The sequence below is a fragment of the Falco punctatus genome (assembly GCF_963210335.1).
Source record: "Falco punctatus genome assembly, chromosome: 6".
NCBI classification, from domain to species: domain Eukaryota; kingdom Metazoa; phylum Chordata; class Aves; order Falconiformes; family Falconidae; genus Falco; species Falco punctatus.
In genome coordinates this window covers 71,918,770-71,935,367 of record NC_137585.1, presented here as the reverse complement: position 1 = coordinate 71,935,367, position 16,598 = coordinate 71,918,770, and the positions used below count along the sequence as shown (strand labels likewise).

General features: G+C 55.3%; 1 protein-coding gene across 9 annotated transcripts in view; it reads left to right on the top strand.

Annotated features, from left to right (window-relative positions):
* The window catches only part of SBF1 (SET binding factor 1), a 98,656-nt gene that overhangs the window by 39,781 nt on the left and 42,277 nt on the right, over positions 1-16,598 (top strand). For 8 of the 9 annotated variants that reach the window (XM_080392781.1, XM_080392787.1, XM_080392783.1 and 5 more), the window contains exons 2-4: positions 7,000-7,085; positions 14,358-14,495; positions 14,680-14,814. In XM_080392781.1, coding sequence (XP_080248907.1) covers positions 7,000-7,085; positions 14,358-14,495; positions 14,680-14,814 — 359 coding nt within the window. Of the gene's footprint in view, positions 1-827; positions 859-6,999; positions 7,086-14,357; positions 14,496-14,679; positions 14,815-16,598 lie in introns of those variants that run through there. The other variant, XM_080392782.1, reaches the window with a different exon arrangement.

The window sequence follows — 16,598 nt, the reverse complement described above, 5'->3', positions numbered from 1 at the left end:
ACTCATGAGTGGATTATTTATTTGCCTGGCTTGCTACCCCCTGCTCCCATGCAGACAGACTAGGCGGCCATGCCTGCAGCAGGGGCTGGGTCTCCTGGGGGCGGCTGGAAGGGGGACAGTGACAGTCCAGAAAGTGCCACTTCATGTACACATGTATCAGCAGAGCGGCTTCTCTCCCCCACCAGCTGTGTGGACCGAGCTGTGCCCCCTGAGATGTCTCACGGGTGGATGGCACGCTGTGGTCGGCACCGCCAGGGTGGCATGGTGCAGTGGGAACTGGGGCGTCTCCTCCCGTGCTGGTGGGATGTTGCTGGGGCGCGGGGACAAGGGCAGTCTGCTTGGTTGGTTTGGGGTGGGTGGGCTTTCCCCAGGGGAGGGCTCAGGGCACCCGGGATGTAGACGTGGGTCTGCCCTGGTGGCTGGGAGGAGCAGGCCAGCCCTGGCCCCACCAGCACCGCACACAGCCCTTTTGTTTTCCTCCATAGAAAAGCCATTCTTCGTGCTCCTTTCATAAATATGTAATGAGGGAACAGTACGGTCATTGTCCTCTGAGCAGACACTCGTCGTGTTGTTCTGGGGCTGCTGTGCCCGCTGGTGCGGTGGGTTTGGTGGGACTGGGGGAGGACCTCGGTCTCTAGAATGAGGATGCCTTGCTGTGCTCGGTTCTATTTCTGCCTTATTCTCCAACCCTACCCCCCAGCCCCCCAACTTCTCCACTCATGCAGTTAACAGGAGTGCTAAGTGGTAGTCCTGCCTTTCTCATCAGGTCAGCGTGAGAGGTGTTCTCACTTTTGAGGCCAGCAGGATGAATGCAGAAGCCTGGATGTGAAGATCTTGCAACTATGGAAGATCTCAAAGGTGCTTCTCTCTTACTAAGAGTGAAAGAAATGAGAAGGGGTTTGGTCTGTAGCCTGCCTCTGGAACTTCTCTTCTGGGGTGAGGTGTGATGGGTAGAGCAGCAGAAATAAGAGCTAGTGATAACTTGGCCTGTAGAGGTTGTACCTGAAAGTGAAACAGCAGATATGGATATTATAAGTGAAAAATAAAGTGGTATTTCCTGGTTGGCATGCTTGAGAGGGGAACCACGCAGCTCTGAGAGCTTGGTGGGAGCTGCTAGGCTGTAGGCAGGTGTCTGTCCCCGTGAGGATTCATCTGTTCTGGCTAGGACAGGATCCTGCTGAACCGTCCTCCCGCAGCTCTGGCGGCTGCAGCAGCTTGTCTCCTGCTCGTCTCCACTTGGGACAGTTGGAAGCTATTGACTAAGATTGTGTGGGCTTTTTCCCTTTTTAAGCTGTTGAATTATTTTTCCCTACAAAGTGAATTTCATTACACAGGGGAAGAGAGGCAGAGATATGGGGAAGGTGGTTGTAGCTCTTCGCTATAAGAACTGCCATAGCTTGTCACACGTGGTTTGATAGATTTGTGGGTTGGGGTGGTGGGATATGAGGGTTACCTGCAGCTCCCACACCATCAGCATGCGCTGCTGTGTGTTTGCAGGTCAGACCACGACGTTTGCAGTGCTCTGTGCCATGATGCAGCTGGGCATGGCCTGGGGAGCTGATGATGCTTGTCAAGGCTTTGCAGAGATTGCAGCCTTGGACTGTTCCCTCTCTTGTTCCTGGCAGACCTTTCCTGTTTGCTGAGCGGGCGTGAACAGGGGGAGCTTCCTGCTTTTGCTTTCTTGTCACAGGCGTCATGCAGCCAGGTGCTGAAGCATGATCTGGCTTGGGTTCAGCTTTGATGGACTGCAACGAGGATGTGTTGCTCCCTGTCACCCTGGAAAGCTGCAGAGGGGAATGTAGAGCCTGCCAGAGCCTCCCGGACCTCGCTCTGCACATCACGCTGTTCCCGACAGTCTCATTAGTTTTCCACAGGAGCTGAACTTAGTGCTTTTGGTTTTTACTTCCAGCCATCCTGGGTAGTCAGGTGCTGGTTTGTATTAAATACAACCTACACGTTTTGAGTGAGAATCGCTCCCCCAGGGCTTCTCTAGAGAGAGTGCTTGTTTTCTTCCCAACACCTTGCAATGCCCCGTTTCTTGCTGGCCAGCACTTGGCAGCTGTGCTCCTGTGCCCTTGTGCCAGGGGCCACCACCTCGCATTGCAGGTGGAACGGAGCATTGCTGAAGGGTGTGCTGGCAGGTTAGTCAGACCGTAAAGTTGGTTGATGCAATAGCTCCTATTTCTTGTGGGGTGGTTGCCCAACCACTGTTTGATCCTGCTTGCGGCCCTGTGAGGCTTACGTGGATCATTGCTCATGCCAAGAGCACCATTAGTGACTTTCTTAGTAGTCCAGTCCATTTGCATCTGATGGAGCAGGCTTGCAGGCATGGTTTGGGTATGTTGCATCACTTACCACAGATCTTAACAGTAAGTTCTCAGGTCCCCTTGCAGGTTGTGTTTTGTGGCTTCATGCCTTAGGGGTTAAATCTGTTTTGCAGGAAGCCACTTCAGTAACTACAGTCAGTGCTTTGTAGCGTAAAGTATTTTACGATGCTTTAAAACAGCTGAACTTTCAAAATAATTTCTGCTTTGAGATAGTGAGCAGCTCTTGGAAGCCTCTGCTTAACACCACTTCAAAGAGGTGATGAAGTTGAAGTCCATCTCCCTGTACCTGGGGTGCACTGGCAAACCGTTTTAGTGTTTGGAGCGATCCCCCTGCTCTCTCCTGGCAGAGCTACGCACCCCCAGCCTCTGTGCTGGAAGCCAGGAGCGAAGGAAGCCTGAAGCACATCTTGCTCACGTGTTGAGGACTTGTGAGCTTCGCGTTCCCCTGTATTATATCATACTGAATTTGTGAGGTTCAGGGGTGTGGGAACTGTGTCTGAGCCTGCAGAAGGACTGATTTCTGGAGTCTGACTGTACTGGGTGTACCGTGTTGCTTGGTGAAACACCCTCCTGTGCTTCAGTAACCTGAGAGCAGAGGGCTTCAGGTTCAAGCGCTGGAAAAGGACTTGTTCCAGACAAGATCTGTTGCCTAAAAAGCATGTGAAAATTAACTTTTCCTGCAACTCTTCTCACCCTGTCATTGCAGCAATCTCCACAGAGAAAAAGTCCAGCTCCCGCAGTGGCTGGAGAAGCTGCTGCCTGGTTGGGTTCCTTGTGGCCAGACCCCGTGGCTTCCCAGGAGCCTGGCCACTGGGAGCCAGACCGGGATCACCTGTGCTGGGCAGCTGGGGCTGTGACATCTTTGTGCTGGCTGCTGTGCACCTTGCTGTGAATCAGCACAACCTTGAAGCTTTTTTCCTGCAAGCTGGTAGGCAGTTGCTGGGTGAGTTTTCCAGGGGAGGTGGACACCTCTCTGCAGGGGACTGGAAACACTCTGGAAACAGGGCCCCGTGGCTCAGGAGATGGGAGTCCTGGCTTAGTCTTTCTGCACGGTGTTCACAGCCAGTTCCTCTTGTCACATCAGTTAAGAGACACCAGGAGTGAGGGAGGCGATGGGGAGTCCCTCGCTTGGCCACGACCCCACCAGACTGAGAACCATCCGTTCCCGGAGAGCATCCCTGGCATGCCAGTGCTCACTGCTGCTGGCCTGCCCGAGAGTTAAGGTCATCTGGTTGTGTTGTGTCAGCTGAGTGTTTAACTTTTTGCTTATTTAGAATTTCCTGTATTATGATAACATCTCATAAGCTTCCAAATATAACTTAACGCTAATTTAGACCATAACAGGCTGCCCCAGGAGCAGTGAACAGGTGTCACCTTAAGTTGTGCCGGCCTTTTTGCAGCACAGTGGCAGGAGGAGGCAGGAAGGAAGATGCAAAGTGAAGCAGCTGTGTGAAAGCTGATGTTTGCAGGCACACGTGCTTTCCCAGGCATCTCGGCTAGGGACAGCAGAAGAATCGACGGGGCTGGTTCAGCTCCCGTTTAGAGGAAGGGACACACTGATCGGACAGCCTGATATGGCCAGTGAGCGGCTTGGACGCTGCGTGTGTTGAATGATGGGAAGTAGGAAGGCAAGGAGTAATCATAACAGGCTGCCTAAGGAGCTGATGAGGAAAGGTCATAGGAGCAGTCAGCATGGATTCGCCAAGGGGAAGTCATGCCTGGCCAACCTGATAGCTTTCTGTGATGGAATACCTGCCTGGGTAGACAAGGGGAGAGCAGTGGATGTTTCTGCCTTGACCTCAGCAAGGCTTTTGACACTCTCCCACAAGACCCTCGGAGGGGAGCTCAGGCAGTGCGGGTTGGACGAGTGGGCGCTGAGGTGGGTTGAGAACTGGCTGAACGGCAGAGCTCAGGGGGCTGAGATCAACGCGCAGAGTCTGGCTGCGGGCCTGTAGCTCATGATGTTCCCCGGGGGTCAGTGCTGGGTCCAGTCCTGTTCAACTTGCTCATCAGTGACCTGGATGAAGGGACAGAGGCACCCTCAGCGAGTTTGCTGGTGATACCAAACTGGGAGGAGCGGCTGACGCACCAGAGGCTGCGCTGCCATTCAGCCAGGCCTGGGCAGGCTGGAGAGATGGCGGAGAGGGACCTCATGGAGTTCAGCAAAGGCACGTGTAGGGTCCTGGCCCTGGGCAGGGACAGCCCCGTGCACCAGCACAGGCTGGGGCTGACCTGCTGGGGGGCAGCTCTGCGGGGAAGGGCCTGGGGGGTCTCATGGGCGGCACGTTGCCGCTGGGCCAGCAGTGTGCCCGTGTGGCCAAGAAGGCCCCTGGGACCCTGGGGGGCATCAGGAGGAGTGTGGCCAGCAGGGCAAGGGAGGGGATCTCCCCCTCTGCTCTGCCCTGGTGAGGCTGCACCTGGAGTGCTGCGTCCAGTGCTGGGCATCCCAGTTCCAGAGAGACAGGGCGCTGCTGGAGAGGGGCCAGCAGCTCTACGGAGGGGATGAGGGGGCTGGAGCATCTCCCTTCTGAGGAAAGGCTGAGGGAGCTGGGCCTGTTTCAGTTGGGGAAGACCGAGAGGGGATCTTGTCAATGTCTACAAACACCTTAAGGGCAAGCGCTAAGAGGATGGGGCCAGGCTCTTTTCAGGGGTGCCAGCGACACGACAAGGGGCAACGGGCACAAACTGCAGCACAGGGAGCTCCACCTGAATATGAGGGAGAACTTCTTTACTGTGAGGGTGACAGAGCATGGGACCAGGCTGCCCAGAGAGGCTGTGGGGTCTCCTTCTCTGGGGACATTCAAAACCTGCCTGGACGTGACTGTGCAGCCTGCTCTGGGAGAGAGAACCTGCTTTAGCAGGGGCTGGACTAGGAGATCTCCAGAGGTCCCTTCCGACCCAAACATCCTGTGATGCTCTGGAGGCACCAGGTGGCTTGGGTGGCCAGAATTTGTAAGTCAGACTGCTTGTTAATGACAGTTGCTAAAATCGGGATGTGCCTAGCTCACATATCGGTAAATAACGTGGCAGCACTTGATTTTGAGAAAACCAAGGAGATCATGTTTCCCCTTGCTCTAAACAACTTCTGGAGTAATTTCTACGTTTGCATTGAGGATGATCTCTATCTGTTTCCCTTGGAACCAGGAGAGTGAGAGTGAAGACACGTGCACTTGTATCAAGGCTGCTGGAGCAAGCTGTCGCAGAGGGCACAGGTCTGGGGGTGCTCGCCAGGGGCAGACTCTTGCAAAGCTGTAATTCTGACGTGTGCGTCTAAAAGGATTTTTCCTGTCTGTGAAGCTTGAGCCAGGTCATTTGCACTTGGAGGAGGCAGGTCTTAATGCTTTTGGCTGTGAGCACCGTGCAGCGATTGATGCTGTCAGTGTCCCTGGGACCTGGCCAGGGGGGAGACTTGGTTAACCTGATGCTTGATGCTATTTTCTTCACAGCTTGGCACTGACCTTTCCATTTTGGTCATCAGACTATAAGTGGTAACTTTTCTGATGCCTTGTTCTGCTAAATTCAGCTGTGGCTGGCTGGTGGTAAGTGGAGTGGTAGAAACAGGTCTCAGTGCCAGAAATAGTCCTTCGGTGGTGCACGTCTTCTGGTGAAGCTTCTCCTGTTACCTGGACCCATCAGCAGTCCCAAGGCCAAAATCCAACTGTGCCAGAGGGAGGCTGGTGGTGCTTGTCTTCGCAAAGACAGCAGGCCTTGCTGTAAGGGACAGGAGAGGTGGTGGTCCCCCGGGACAATGCAGTGGATGCAGTAGTCCCTCAGCAGCTTTGCAAGGGACTGAAACAGCCCCCCTTTCCAGGTGCTGCCTGCCTCCCTGGCTGTGCCTAGCCTGTGGTAGGAGCAAGATCCTCCTCAGGATTTCCAGCTTGATCCACTGGAGGATTTTACCATGAGCAGCTTCATTGCTGAAAGGACACGGCCAGCATAGAAGTGCTTCCCCAGCCTTGCAGGCTCTGTGAACGCAGCGGGAATTTCAGCAGTGGTTTAGCCATTGCTTCAGGCTGTCCCAAGAGCTGGCTGCTACCAGAAGGGCTGGCCCATTCCCCAGGGTGCTGTTCCCTGTGCTTGCCTGCCCAGCTAGATAAGGGCATGATCTGGGAGAACAGCAGGTTTCTTTATTTGGGTTATGTGGGGTGGTGGACAGGCGTGGGTGGGAGCGCGCCCCCCAGCAGTGGGGCAGGCTTCAGGTGCCAGAAAGCCACAGGGAAATGGCAGCTCTGGGGGAACCTGAAAGTAAAACTGAGCAGCGTCATGCCATTGTTCGGGGAAAATGTCAAGTGCCGGATTGTAGATAACGAGCAATGAATTACAGTTCAAAATCTGTATGTATGATCTTGTGTTAGCGACACAAGGAAGGAAACTTGAACGTGACCAGAGATCTGCTGCACTTCTGCTTTGCCTCTTACACACTTTCAGATAACAAGTTTGTGATCTGTTTGCTCTCGACTCTATTAAAACCAGCGCTTTTCGCTGCAGCAGGGGCAGTGCTGCCATACAGCTGTGTTTGTGGAAGGGGCCAGGGTCTCTTCTGTGCTGCCTGTGTTGGGCTGACACAGTGCCAGAGCATCCTGGTGTTGCTTCCAGCCTGGCGTTACTGGAAGCTGAAATTGCCAGCTGGGTACTTGCTGCCTGCCTTCTAATCCCCCTCTTGTCTCTGCAGGGAGTGGGGATGGACAGGGACAGATACTCCAGCGTTTCCCGGAGAAGGACTGGGAGGACAACCCCTTTCCCCAAGGCATCGAGCTGGTGAGTGTGCTGTCCCTCGGGACTGGGACCCTGGGGAAGTGTGACCAGCATGTGGGGCAGGTGATGTCATGGCACTATGTGCATGCATATCACTGGGCACTGCTGGGTCTGACTGGGGGAGCCCATGAGAGAGGGGTTCCCACCTGCCCCCCAACACAGCTCCAGCTCTGGAAAACTGTGGGATCCAGCATGCCACCTCCCAGCCATGCTGCGGCAGAGCTATCCAGAGTCAGTCGCTGCTGTGCACCCCGCCTGGGGCTGGCTCCGCTCCCAGCCACTTTGCTCCCCCTCCTCCTCTGGGATCAGCTGCTGGGGACGCTGGAATGCTTCCTAGAGGAGCTGCACAGATGCAGTGTCAGTATAAATAGCCCCGTCACAAACAGCAGGACTCTGCCGTTGTCAGGCCTCTTCCAAGTGCTTTGCCGAGCAAACCGCCTTCCTCCTTGGGCTGGCAGCATGGGCTCACCCTCCGGCAGGCCCGGGTGTGCTCTGTTTGCATCCGCCCGGTGAGGAGGGTGCCTGGGCCCTAGATCCCTTCCGCAGCCGTCCGGACACATTCGCCTGCTGTTGTGAGTCCTTTGAGGTTGCAATCATTGCTGGGTCGTACCCATAAAGTGACACACCCAGTCTAATTTGGCACTGCGTGGGTTCTTTGCAAACCAGCTTTTAACTAACAAGGATAATAGGATTGTTCTCCTCAGCTGCTAAATTTGAGTGGACGTTCTTCTCAAACCCTTCCCTGCTGCATTGGTGCTGCTATTGAGGAGCTCTGAAGGAGATGAGCTGGTGTCGCACTGCCAGCAAAAGTGAGTGGGCTGGGCTGCCCGTTGTCCAGGCCCCTTTTCACCCCTGAACTGAGTCCCCTTCTAAACTGCTCTCCTCCTCCTTGCTGCTCTCTCTGTCCCTGCTTCCTTGTTTCCAGCTGAGGTACAAAACCCAGACACAGACAAGGCTTTAGAGCTTCCTTCGCTGCCTTACGAGCCCCGCGGTGCTGGGATTATCCTCGCCCCAAGGCTCCTCGAGGCCTTGCAAGTACCTTTTCCATGCTGGGAAGTGTGGGCGCCTGCAAGGCCGGCATGTGATGGTCAGTGCGGGGACACTGGCCAGCTGAGAGCCCCTGTCCTCCCCTGGAGCAGGCAGCCAGGAGCAGCCAGCCCTTTCTGCCTCCGTTGGTGTGCGCAGAGGGTTTGCACCTCCCTGTTTGAGCAGGAATTGCTGAAGGGCATGCTTGCAGCCCTGACCAGAGCACTTCTTTTGGCCAGGAGACCTGGGTACCCACTATAGTGAAGAGCAACCTGCCCTGTTTCTGCTCCAGGTGCCTGTGCTTCCCCGGGGTTTTGCTGAGGGAATGGCCTTGGCCTTGGGAGCTCATTTCCTCAGAGCAGAAGTGTCATGGGCACTTGAGGACTGTGAGTTGGAATCTCTGAACGTGCACTGTCCATGTGAGGGCTGCCTTGGTGGCGCAGCCAGTGTCTCGTTTCATGGCCTTGGGCAAGTTCCCTGTGCTGTTTTATTGCTCGTTTTTTGAGTGGTAGACCTGTGGCCACCCCTGCTTGCCCATCTGGACTCATCCTGCTCTTGGCTGCCCACCATGTTTCATGGCCTTATCCAGAGCTGGTGGTCATCTCCATCTTTGTGTGCAACCAGCTTGTGGAGCGGAGTGGGACACATCTCTGATCCCTGTCCTCATTCCTCTGCCCTGTCCTGGGCACTTGGCTTCAGCAGTTACCACTGCAGCCACCACATGCCATGTGCCCACCAGCAAGTATGGCAAGTCACTGGGATCAGCGGTGGTGGCCAGCTCATCTTCCTATTGCGTGCTCACTGTAACTCCAGCACAATTTTGGACTTCTATGTGCTGTTTTGTCTGAGGCAAAAATATATATTATTTTTCTGGTTAGTGTTTCCTGGTTGTCCGTAGGGGACTTGGGAACTGTCCCAAGAAAGAGGAAAGCTGCTTTTTTTCCCAAGGGTCAAACTGTCCAGCCAAAAAATCCCTGGAATTTAAACAATTGGAGCCCCGTCCTGTTGGGAGCCAGGGGTGGCTCTGAGGCTTCCCACAAGCTGTCAGGAGGCATCCTGGGTGAACAGCACGTACGGCTGAAATTAAGGCAGCTTCCAAAAATTTGACTGAGCCCACTCTGGGGGGTTTTGCATGGTACGTTACGTTGCAGTCACTGCTATGTTTCTTTTTAACAGCTTTTTGGGGGAGAAGGTTTTCTGGAGTGTGTAGGGAGCTTGGATTTGTAGCTTCTGCCCTTGCGCGCCATCTGACAGCATTTCCAAACAAAAATATCTCATTTTAATGGGTGGAAGTTCCTCTGAAGAGAGACACAGGATGTGAACGTGTCTCCTCTGTGGCAGCATCCTTCCCTCCCAGGCCAGAACTCTCTCCCGGCAGCCCTCGAGTCCGCGGTGGGTTGTGCTAGCTGCCCTCGCCAGCCTGGTGCGGGCAGCCTGGGGGAGCAGAATCCCAGGCCCTGGGGCATCTGGGAGAACTGGGCTGTTACTGCCGGTGGAACTGCAGTATACCAGCCACAGGTAACCGGGGTTACTGGTTGCAGTGCCTGCGGCGGTACCGAGCGAGGTGTGTGTTACAGGGGTGGTGATCCCTGCTAGGACCAGTGGCTGTCAGTGTGTGCTGCAGTGCACTGTGCCCACTGGTTCCTTCTGCTCTGGCCACAGTTAGTGCAGTTCCTCCTCTCCCTTTCACATCCCACCTGCAGCACTGGTCCTTACATCCTTCTGTACCACAGCCCCGCAGGTCTGATTAACACAGTGTGCTATTTATATTTATATGAGGAGAAGTTCTTTACTGTGGGGGTGACAGAGCACAGGAACAGGCTGCCCAGAGAGGCTGTGGAGTCGTCTTCTCTGGGGACAAAGCTCACCTGGACGTGACTGTGCAGCCTGCTCTGGGAGAACCTGCTTTAGCAGGGGCTGGACTAGGTGATCTCCAGAGGCCCCTTCCAACCTCAACCATTCTGTGACTCTGGGACTTCCCATGTCTTAAGGCTGCTTGTGGACGGTTGTTACGTAGTGCAGACTGTGTCATCACACCTACTGGGTCCATCCAAGCCTCCAGACACGCTTTGCCTCTGCCAGTATGCACTGGCACCCGAGCCAGCATACTGGAGACTGGAACTAGATGATTTTTAAGGTTCCTTCCAACCCCGATCATTTTATGATTCTATATGCCAGTGTTCCCTCTTGGCACCTGCGTACTGGAGAGTGTTGGGGTTTCTGCTTCTCTCTGAGGTTAAACAGTGAGAGCCTTTTGTTTTCCAACCAGCAGGTAATTGCCTGCGTGTTTGCAGCTTCAGTCTCCTTGTTTGGTGACGGTGAGCATAGGTTTGTACCGGGTTTGCTGCCTGGCTGCCGGGAGCACTTGGGCAGAGGCATCTGTAGGAGAACGCTGCATCCTTGCCCTGGCCCCCCGTGGGGGTCTTGGTGGGGCAGGGTCTGCAGGCCTGGGCCAGGGTCTGTAATTCCAGGGGGTGGTAATGTACTTGGCTGCTCGCAGAAAAGCTTCTTTTCTTGCTTTGTGTTTGTAAGATGGTGGTGGTTGAGTGGAGCCTCATCTGGTGCATCCATCTCAACCAACAGATCTTTTCTTTGCCCCTGGCATGGAGGGACCTGAGGTGGGCAGCCAGCAGCTGAGCCCGTGCAGCCAGCGGCTGTTTTGGCTGCTCTCAGGAGAGAGGAGAGGCGTCCCCACGCTTCGCCGTGGGTTTGATCAGGAGTGGAGTGGGCAGCTCCTTGTCCTGGTGGTGGTGACTGGTGGCTCCTCGTGTCATCCCTCCTGCCTGGCAGCCAGCTCTGCTGCAGTGTTGTGTTGCCCTCCCTTAGCTTTCCAGGGTGGAAATAAATGATTAGGAGGATGTCTTGGGACATGGTAGGCTAGATCCTTGCCAAATGGATCCTTGCAAACTTGGGAAAGACCAAGTTTGTGATGTAACTGGTGGAAGAAGAAAAGGTGGTAAAGCAGCGCTGATCCGTGCAATGCTGTGGAAAACAAGGCTTGCCAGACAGACACAAACATGTTGTCATGAGAGGTTGGTTTTGTTGCTAAAACTGCTCTAGGCAGTGTCTGCAGAGCCCGGCACGCAGCTCTGCCTTCCTGTGGGTTTTTTCCAAATAAACGGAGGGCTGTTGCTCTGGAGAGGCTTTGGTGCATCCCAGCTGGGGCATCCAGCAGCACTGGTCTGTAGGGGAGCTGCAGCCCATCCTCCGGGTCTGTCACTTCCATCAACACCTCACTCATCCAAGATTTGAGACTTTCTTCTCTTCTACAGCTCGCTCTTGTTCTCCACGGGCACCCAGCAGCACCGAGATGTGCTGTAAGAGAGAGCATGGCTGCTGCAGTGCTCGCTGTGCGGAGCAGGTCCTGCACGTCCCGGCGGCAGCATGGAGCCCTGGCAGCATGTGCCATGTTACTGCACCACGCCGCTGCGTCGGCAGGCGTGGGCTGTGTGGGCAGCGGGTCATACCGCCTGGGGCAGACCACTGGGAGTGCTGGGTCTGCCCAAGTGGTGGGGGGAATGGGTATGGGGTGAGCACCCACGGAGATCTTTAGTTCAGTGTGGGGGGGCATAGTTTTGTCTTCCTTTAACTATGGCACTTTCCGCGTCGCAGAGTGACGCATGCCACCGCTGGTCACAGTCAGGCTGCTTCTGAGGGTCACTTGTTCTAATCACCAGCCAACTTGTGCCTGTCTTTCATGGAGAATGTTTGTCCTTTCTAGAGGATCTAGCTTGAAATGAGGCAGTGGTTGTGGAGGTCAGATGTCTGTGTGCCTGGTGCTTTACAAACATGTGGCTGCTTTATGTTGACTTAGCATCACAGAATGGTTTGGGTTGGAAGGGACCTTAAAGACCATCTAGTTCCAACCCCCCTGTCATGGGCAGGGATAGGGACTTCTGCAGGATAAATCGGCCGAGGAGCATTGAGTGCAATCAAATGGGGCTGCAAATGACTCCAGGCCATAGCCTGGGCGTATACCCCAGCAGCATGACCTGATCTGGGGTGTCACCTGCTGTGGTTTGAAGTGACCCGTGCTCTCAGCAGGTGCTATTTTTAGGAAGCTGACTTCTTATCCTGTGGCTTGGGAAGAGTCCCAGAGCGGCTTGGAGCCCAGGTGGGTGTCAGGAGTCTCCTGCATCTTTCATGGTGGGACCCAGGGCTCTGGGGGCCCTTGCTGAGCTCACACGTCAGGGACAGGAGGTGGTGGAGCTATGCCTTGGCCTGAGCAGGTGTAACCTTGAGTGAAGAGGTTGAAGTGTATTCACGTTTGTGTCATGCCATCATTTCCCTGCACCTATTTAGCGGTGGTGTAGTTGCCTCTGGAATGGGCTGAGACTCCTTGGCACAGAAGGCAAGTGGAGCTGAGCCTGTGCCTGCTGGTTATGGTGAAGTTGATGTCATCCTGGGTAGAGGAGCACTCCAGGGAATATGGACTTCCGTTTCTCAGGCCTCAGGATGAGCACACTTGGCCCCCGAGATGTGGCTTGCACATACCTGTCTCCACAGGATGCACTTCATGACACCACGGTCATGAAGTGCATCCCTCTGCACCAGGATGCAGCAGTCGGGAGGTGCTGGGTGGGACCCAGCAGCAAACTCCTCGAGGGCAGAAGCTTTGTGTGCTTTGGTCTTATCCTTTCTGTGATGTCTCGGAAATGTTTGTGCAGAGCGGTGAGCTATGGGTTCATTGCAGAGCCCAGCGAAGGGAGGAACCCCCTTGTTGGGAGAGTGACGCTGTGTGCTTGCCCTGATAGCTGCTGAGCCATACCCCTTGGGCGCGCCGACAAGGGGAACTGGGCAGGAGGCAGGCTGGTTTGAAAATGGCACCAGGAAGAAGAGGCCGTGGGACTCATGTTTACAGGGACATCTGTGGCAGATTCTGGGAAGCAGCTGCACGAATGCTTTTGCCTCACCTTCCCGCTGCCGTACCTCTGGGCAGCTGAAGAAAGCCGAGCTTGTGCAGTGTGGAGGATGTCCGGCTCCTACGGCTGTGGCTGCACCAGGCTGCCCGGGGGAGCAGAGGGGGGTCCGTGCGGCAGTGTGTGCCTGCACGTGGAGGGATGAACAGTCGGAAAACTTCAACAGGTTGAAACCAGCTTTGATTTCGCAAGGGGTATGGGCTGGAGCAGTGATTTCTGCAGCTTTGTGGCATCCTTTCTGCCGCTCTGGCCTCATTGCTACCTTATTCTCATCCTCGGTTTTGCTCAAATTGCCTTGTCCTCACAGTGCTTTGGGCTGCAGCCTCAGAAGGAGCTGAGCTGTCCCGCTCACAGTGAGGTCCCAAAAGTGTCAGGAATTTTCCACCGCTCCTCACCAGCCGAATGTAGAATGCTGAGGAAATAAAGAAAAATCCCTTGAGACTTCAAAATCCAGGGGCAGTCCTGGGGCCACTGGCTGGAATTACCCACCAGCCCTGGGAGGGTGTTTGGAAAGTCCCCAGAAACAGGTAAAATGTGTTCGGAGCTGCTTGAAGCTCGGTGTGGGTGCAGCCTGGGCTGGGTGTTTTCCAGCTGCTGGCCCCGAGGGAGGAGTGCCATCTCCCGGAGCAGATGCCGGTGCCTGGAGGCAGCCCTGTCCAGTGGGGAGCTCAGCCCAGCCCTGGCAGCGTGTCGGTCACCTTTCCTTCCCTTCCTAGAGTTTGTGCAGTGTCCGTGTGCGGCTGCCTGGCACCGTGGTGGGCTGCGGGGACTTTGCAGAGCCCAGCGAGCCTCGCAGGCTTGATGCCGGCTGCAGGTGGCTGCCTTGCACAGCGCAGCCCAGCTCCTCACGGCCCCTGTGCTGGGGCAGCTCCTGCGGCTCTAAGATGGGTGTAAGGTGGTGGAGAGTGCCCAGCTTGGCCAGGGTGTCCCATCACTCTTCCTCCCAGCTTAGGTTTCTCCAAGCAGCTCTTGCTGTCCCTGTGGAGAGGAGGGGAAGGCGCCTGCACGGCTGTCCCCTGCCGAGGGGATGGGATGCTCTGGCCAGTGCTCTCCCTGCTCCCGGACTGTGGCGGCTGTGGGTGCCGCAGCCTTTGCTGGGAAAGTCGGCACAGCCATTTTCTTATATACTGTATAGGTGATGTGGTGCCACACCAAGCTCCCTGTCCCCAGGAGTTGCTACCCGGTGGTGTTGGCACCTGGTGGTTTGCTTTCACGTTGTCCAGCCCACCAAAGCTCCAGGCTCCCGCTGCTGAAGTGATGCGGGGGAGCGAGGGGCAGCGGTGCGGGCAGGGCAGCCCCTCTGACTGCCCTTCCCTGCCCTCTCTTGCAGTTCTGCCAGCCCAGCGGCTGGCAGCTCTTCACGGAGAGGAACCCCCCCACCTTCTTTGTGGCTGTGCTGACCGACATCAACTCAGAGCGGCATTACTGTGCCTGCTTCACCTTCTGGGAGGCTGTTGAAAGTGCACAGGTACTGTGGGCTGCGGGGGTCAGATTGGGAGGGGTGGTTAACAGCATCTGGCTGCCTTTGGCTTTGGCCAGTGGTTCCTGCTTTCCCTGTGTTGGAGGAATCTGGGCATTGGCGTCAGAAGCTTGGGAGAGGGAAGAGCATCCTTTTCCTAACCCTGGGACTTGGCTCATGTGTGTCTCTCTAGCCTCAGAGCCACCCCAGGAATGGTGAGGGGGAGGAGGAGGAAGAGGAACCATCATCTCCCGTTCAACCTGCGCAGCTCTTTGCTCCCAAAAGCTTGGTGCTGGTGTCGCGGCTGGACCATGCAGAGGTGTTCAGGGTAAGTCCGAAATGCACTGCGGCTGGGGCAGGGGGGAGCAGGGCCCTTGCTTGGGCAGGAGAGGAGAGCAACGTTAGTGAAGACTTCCTGGCTCTGGGAGCAGCCAGGAGCCAGGTAGTCGCTGCCAGGAGCAGGAACTGTAGGAGCACCCTGGCACAGCACCCCGTGGGAGAGCAGCCTGTCCCCAGCCTGCTCTCTGCATCCCGGTCCGGCTCCACAAGGCGGGTCAGCAGCTGAACCTGAACGGCTGACTGCAGAAGAGCAAGCCAGGGACTCAGCCACGCCAAGCAGCTGGTGGCCCTGACCCAGTTTTTTTAATAGAGAAACTGTGACAAACAGCCCATTCCTGTGGGAGCGTTTATCTTTGCCATCTTTATTTTCTTTAAACCTGCTGCATTATGTGGCTGTAAAAGGTTCGGTAGGGCACAGGCTGCAAGCTGGCGTGTTTACAAACTGCCTCCATGCATATTGTGCCTGCAGCTCTGGGGCAGGTGGGGTGTGAGCAGCCTCTGGACCCAGCAACCTGCCTGCCTTGCTGCTCCCTTGGTTCGAAGGGAGAATCCCCCCAGCATTTATTGTGGGCTCTCTGCTGGGTTGTCCAGGTGCTGGGCTTGTAGGAGGGCAGTGTTCTCCATCAGGCCAGGCTATGTCCTTCCTTTTTCCCCTCCCATTGTGAGGATATATGATTCTGGGCTCTACCCTGTTCTTGAACCTCTTGTTCACAGCCAGCTCTCTGAATGGGAGCACATGGTGTTCCCTCAGGGCATTCAGTGCTCAAGGCATTAATAACTGACAGGGAAAAAAATAAATCACTCCATTCTCTGGCCTGGAGCTGCTTCAAACAGCAGAAAATCAGGGCTTGACAGACTCACAGCTCCAAACCACGTACCTGAGGTTGGAGGCACCTCTGGAGGTTTCTGGACTAACCCCTACTCAAGCAGGGTCAGCTGGAGCAGGTTGGCTAGGGTATCGTCCAGCTGAGTTTTGAGTATCTCCAAGGATGGAGACTACAGCTTTTCTGGGCAACCTGTATCAGCGTTCATCCACCCTTGCAGTAAAAAAGTCTGTACACTTAGGTATTTTACTGGGGAAGTTGTCTGAGCCTAAGTCAAGCCTGTCTTGGCAGATGGGTGGTGTTAAAACAGCAGCTCCCTTCCAGCAAGCAGGAACAGTAAGACTGAGATGGAAGGGAGCATAGCATGTGATCTGAAATGAGCCTGCATCATCAGTCCGTTTCCCTTGTTGCAAGCAGTTACATCAAATGGTCATCTTCACATCTGGGATGGGGTTTACCACACCTGGCCTTTGTAGAACTGGAAACACAGGAGCTGTTCATTTTCTCAAGCCTGGGCGAGCAGAGTGAGGTCAGCTGGGCTGTGGCAAAAGCCATTCTGCTTGGGGATGACTCTGGAAGAAAGTGGATCAGCTAACTTGTTCCAAAGGACAGACTTTTCCTGTCAGAGCTTCTCCCCTGGGGACTGCGCTGAAATTGTTCCTGGCTCATTTTGGTCCTTGTGTACTTGACTGCTCGTCTTCCCTGGCTGGTGCTGTTAGGAGGCCCCGTAACATTTGCATTGCACGTTTAGCTGCCTGATTTCATTGCTCAGTTGCTTGAATTATTTGCCTTCGGGATTTTTTGAGGAACAGATGAGCACCAAGAGCACTACTGTCCTGTTGTTCTTCTGGGCCTTGGGTCGTTTCCCCCTTAGCTGGGATACAAAACCAGAAATGTCCCTGGGTATCCCCTGAAGGTCTCTTGAGTGTGGCAGCTGTGGGAGCAGGGT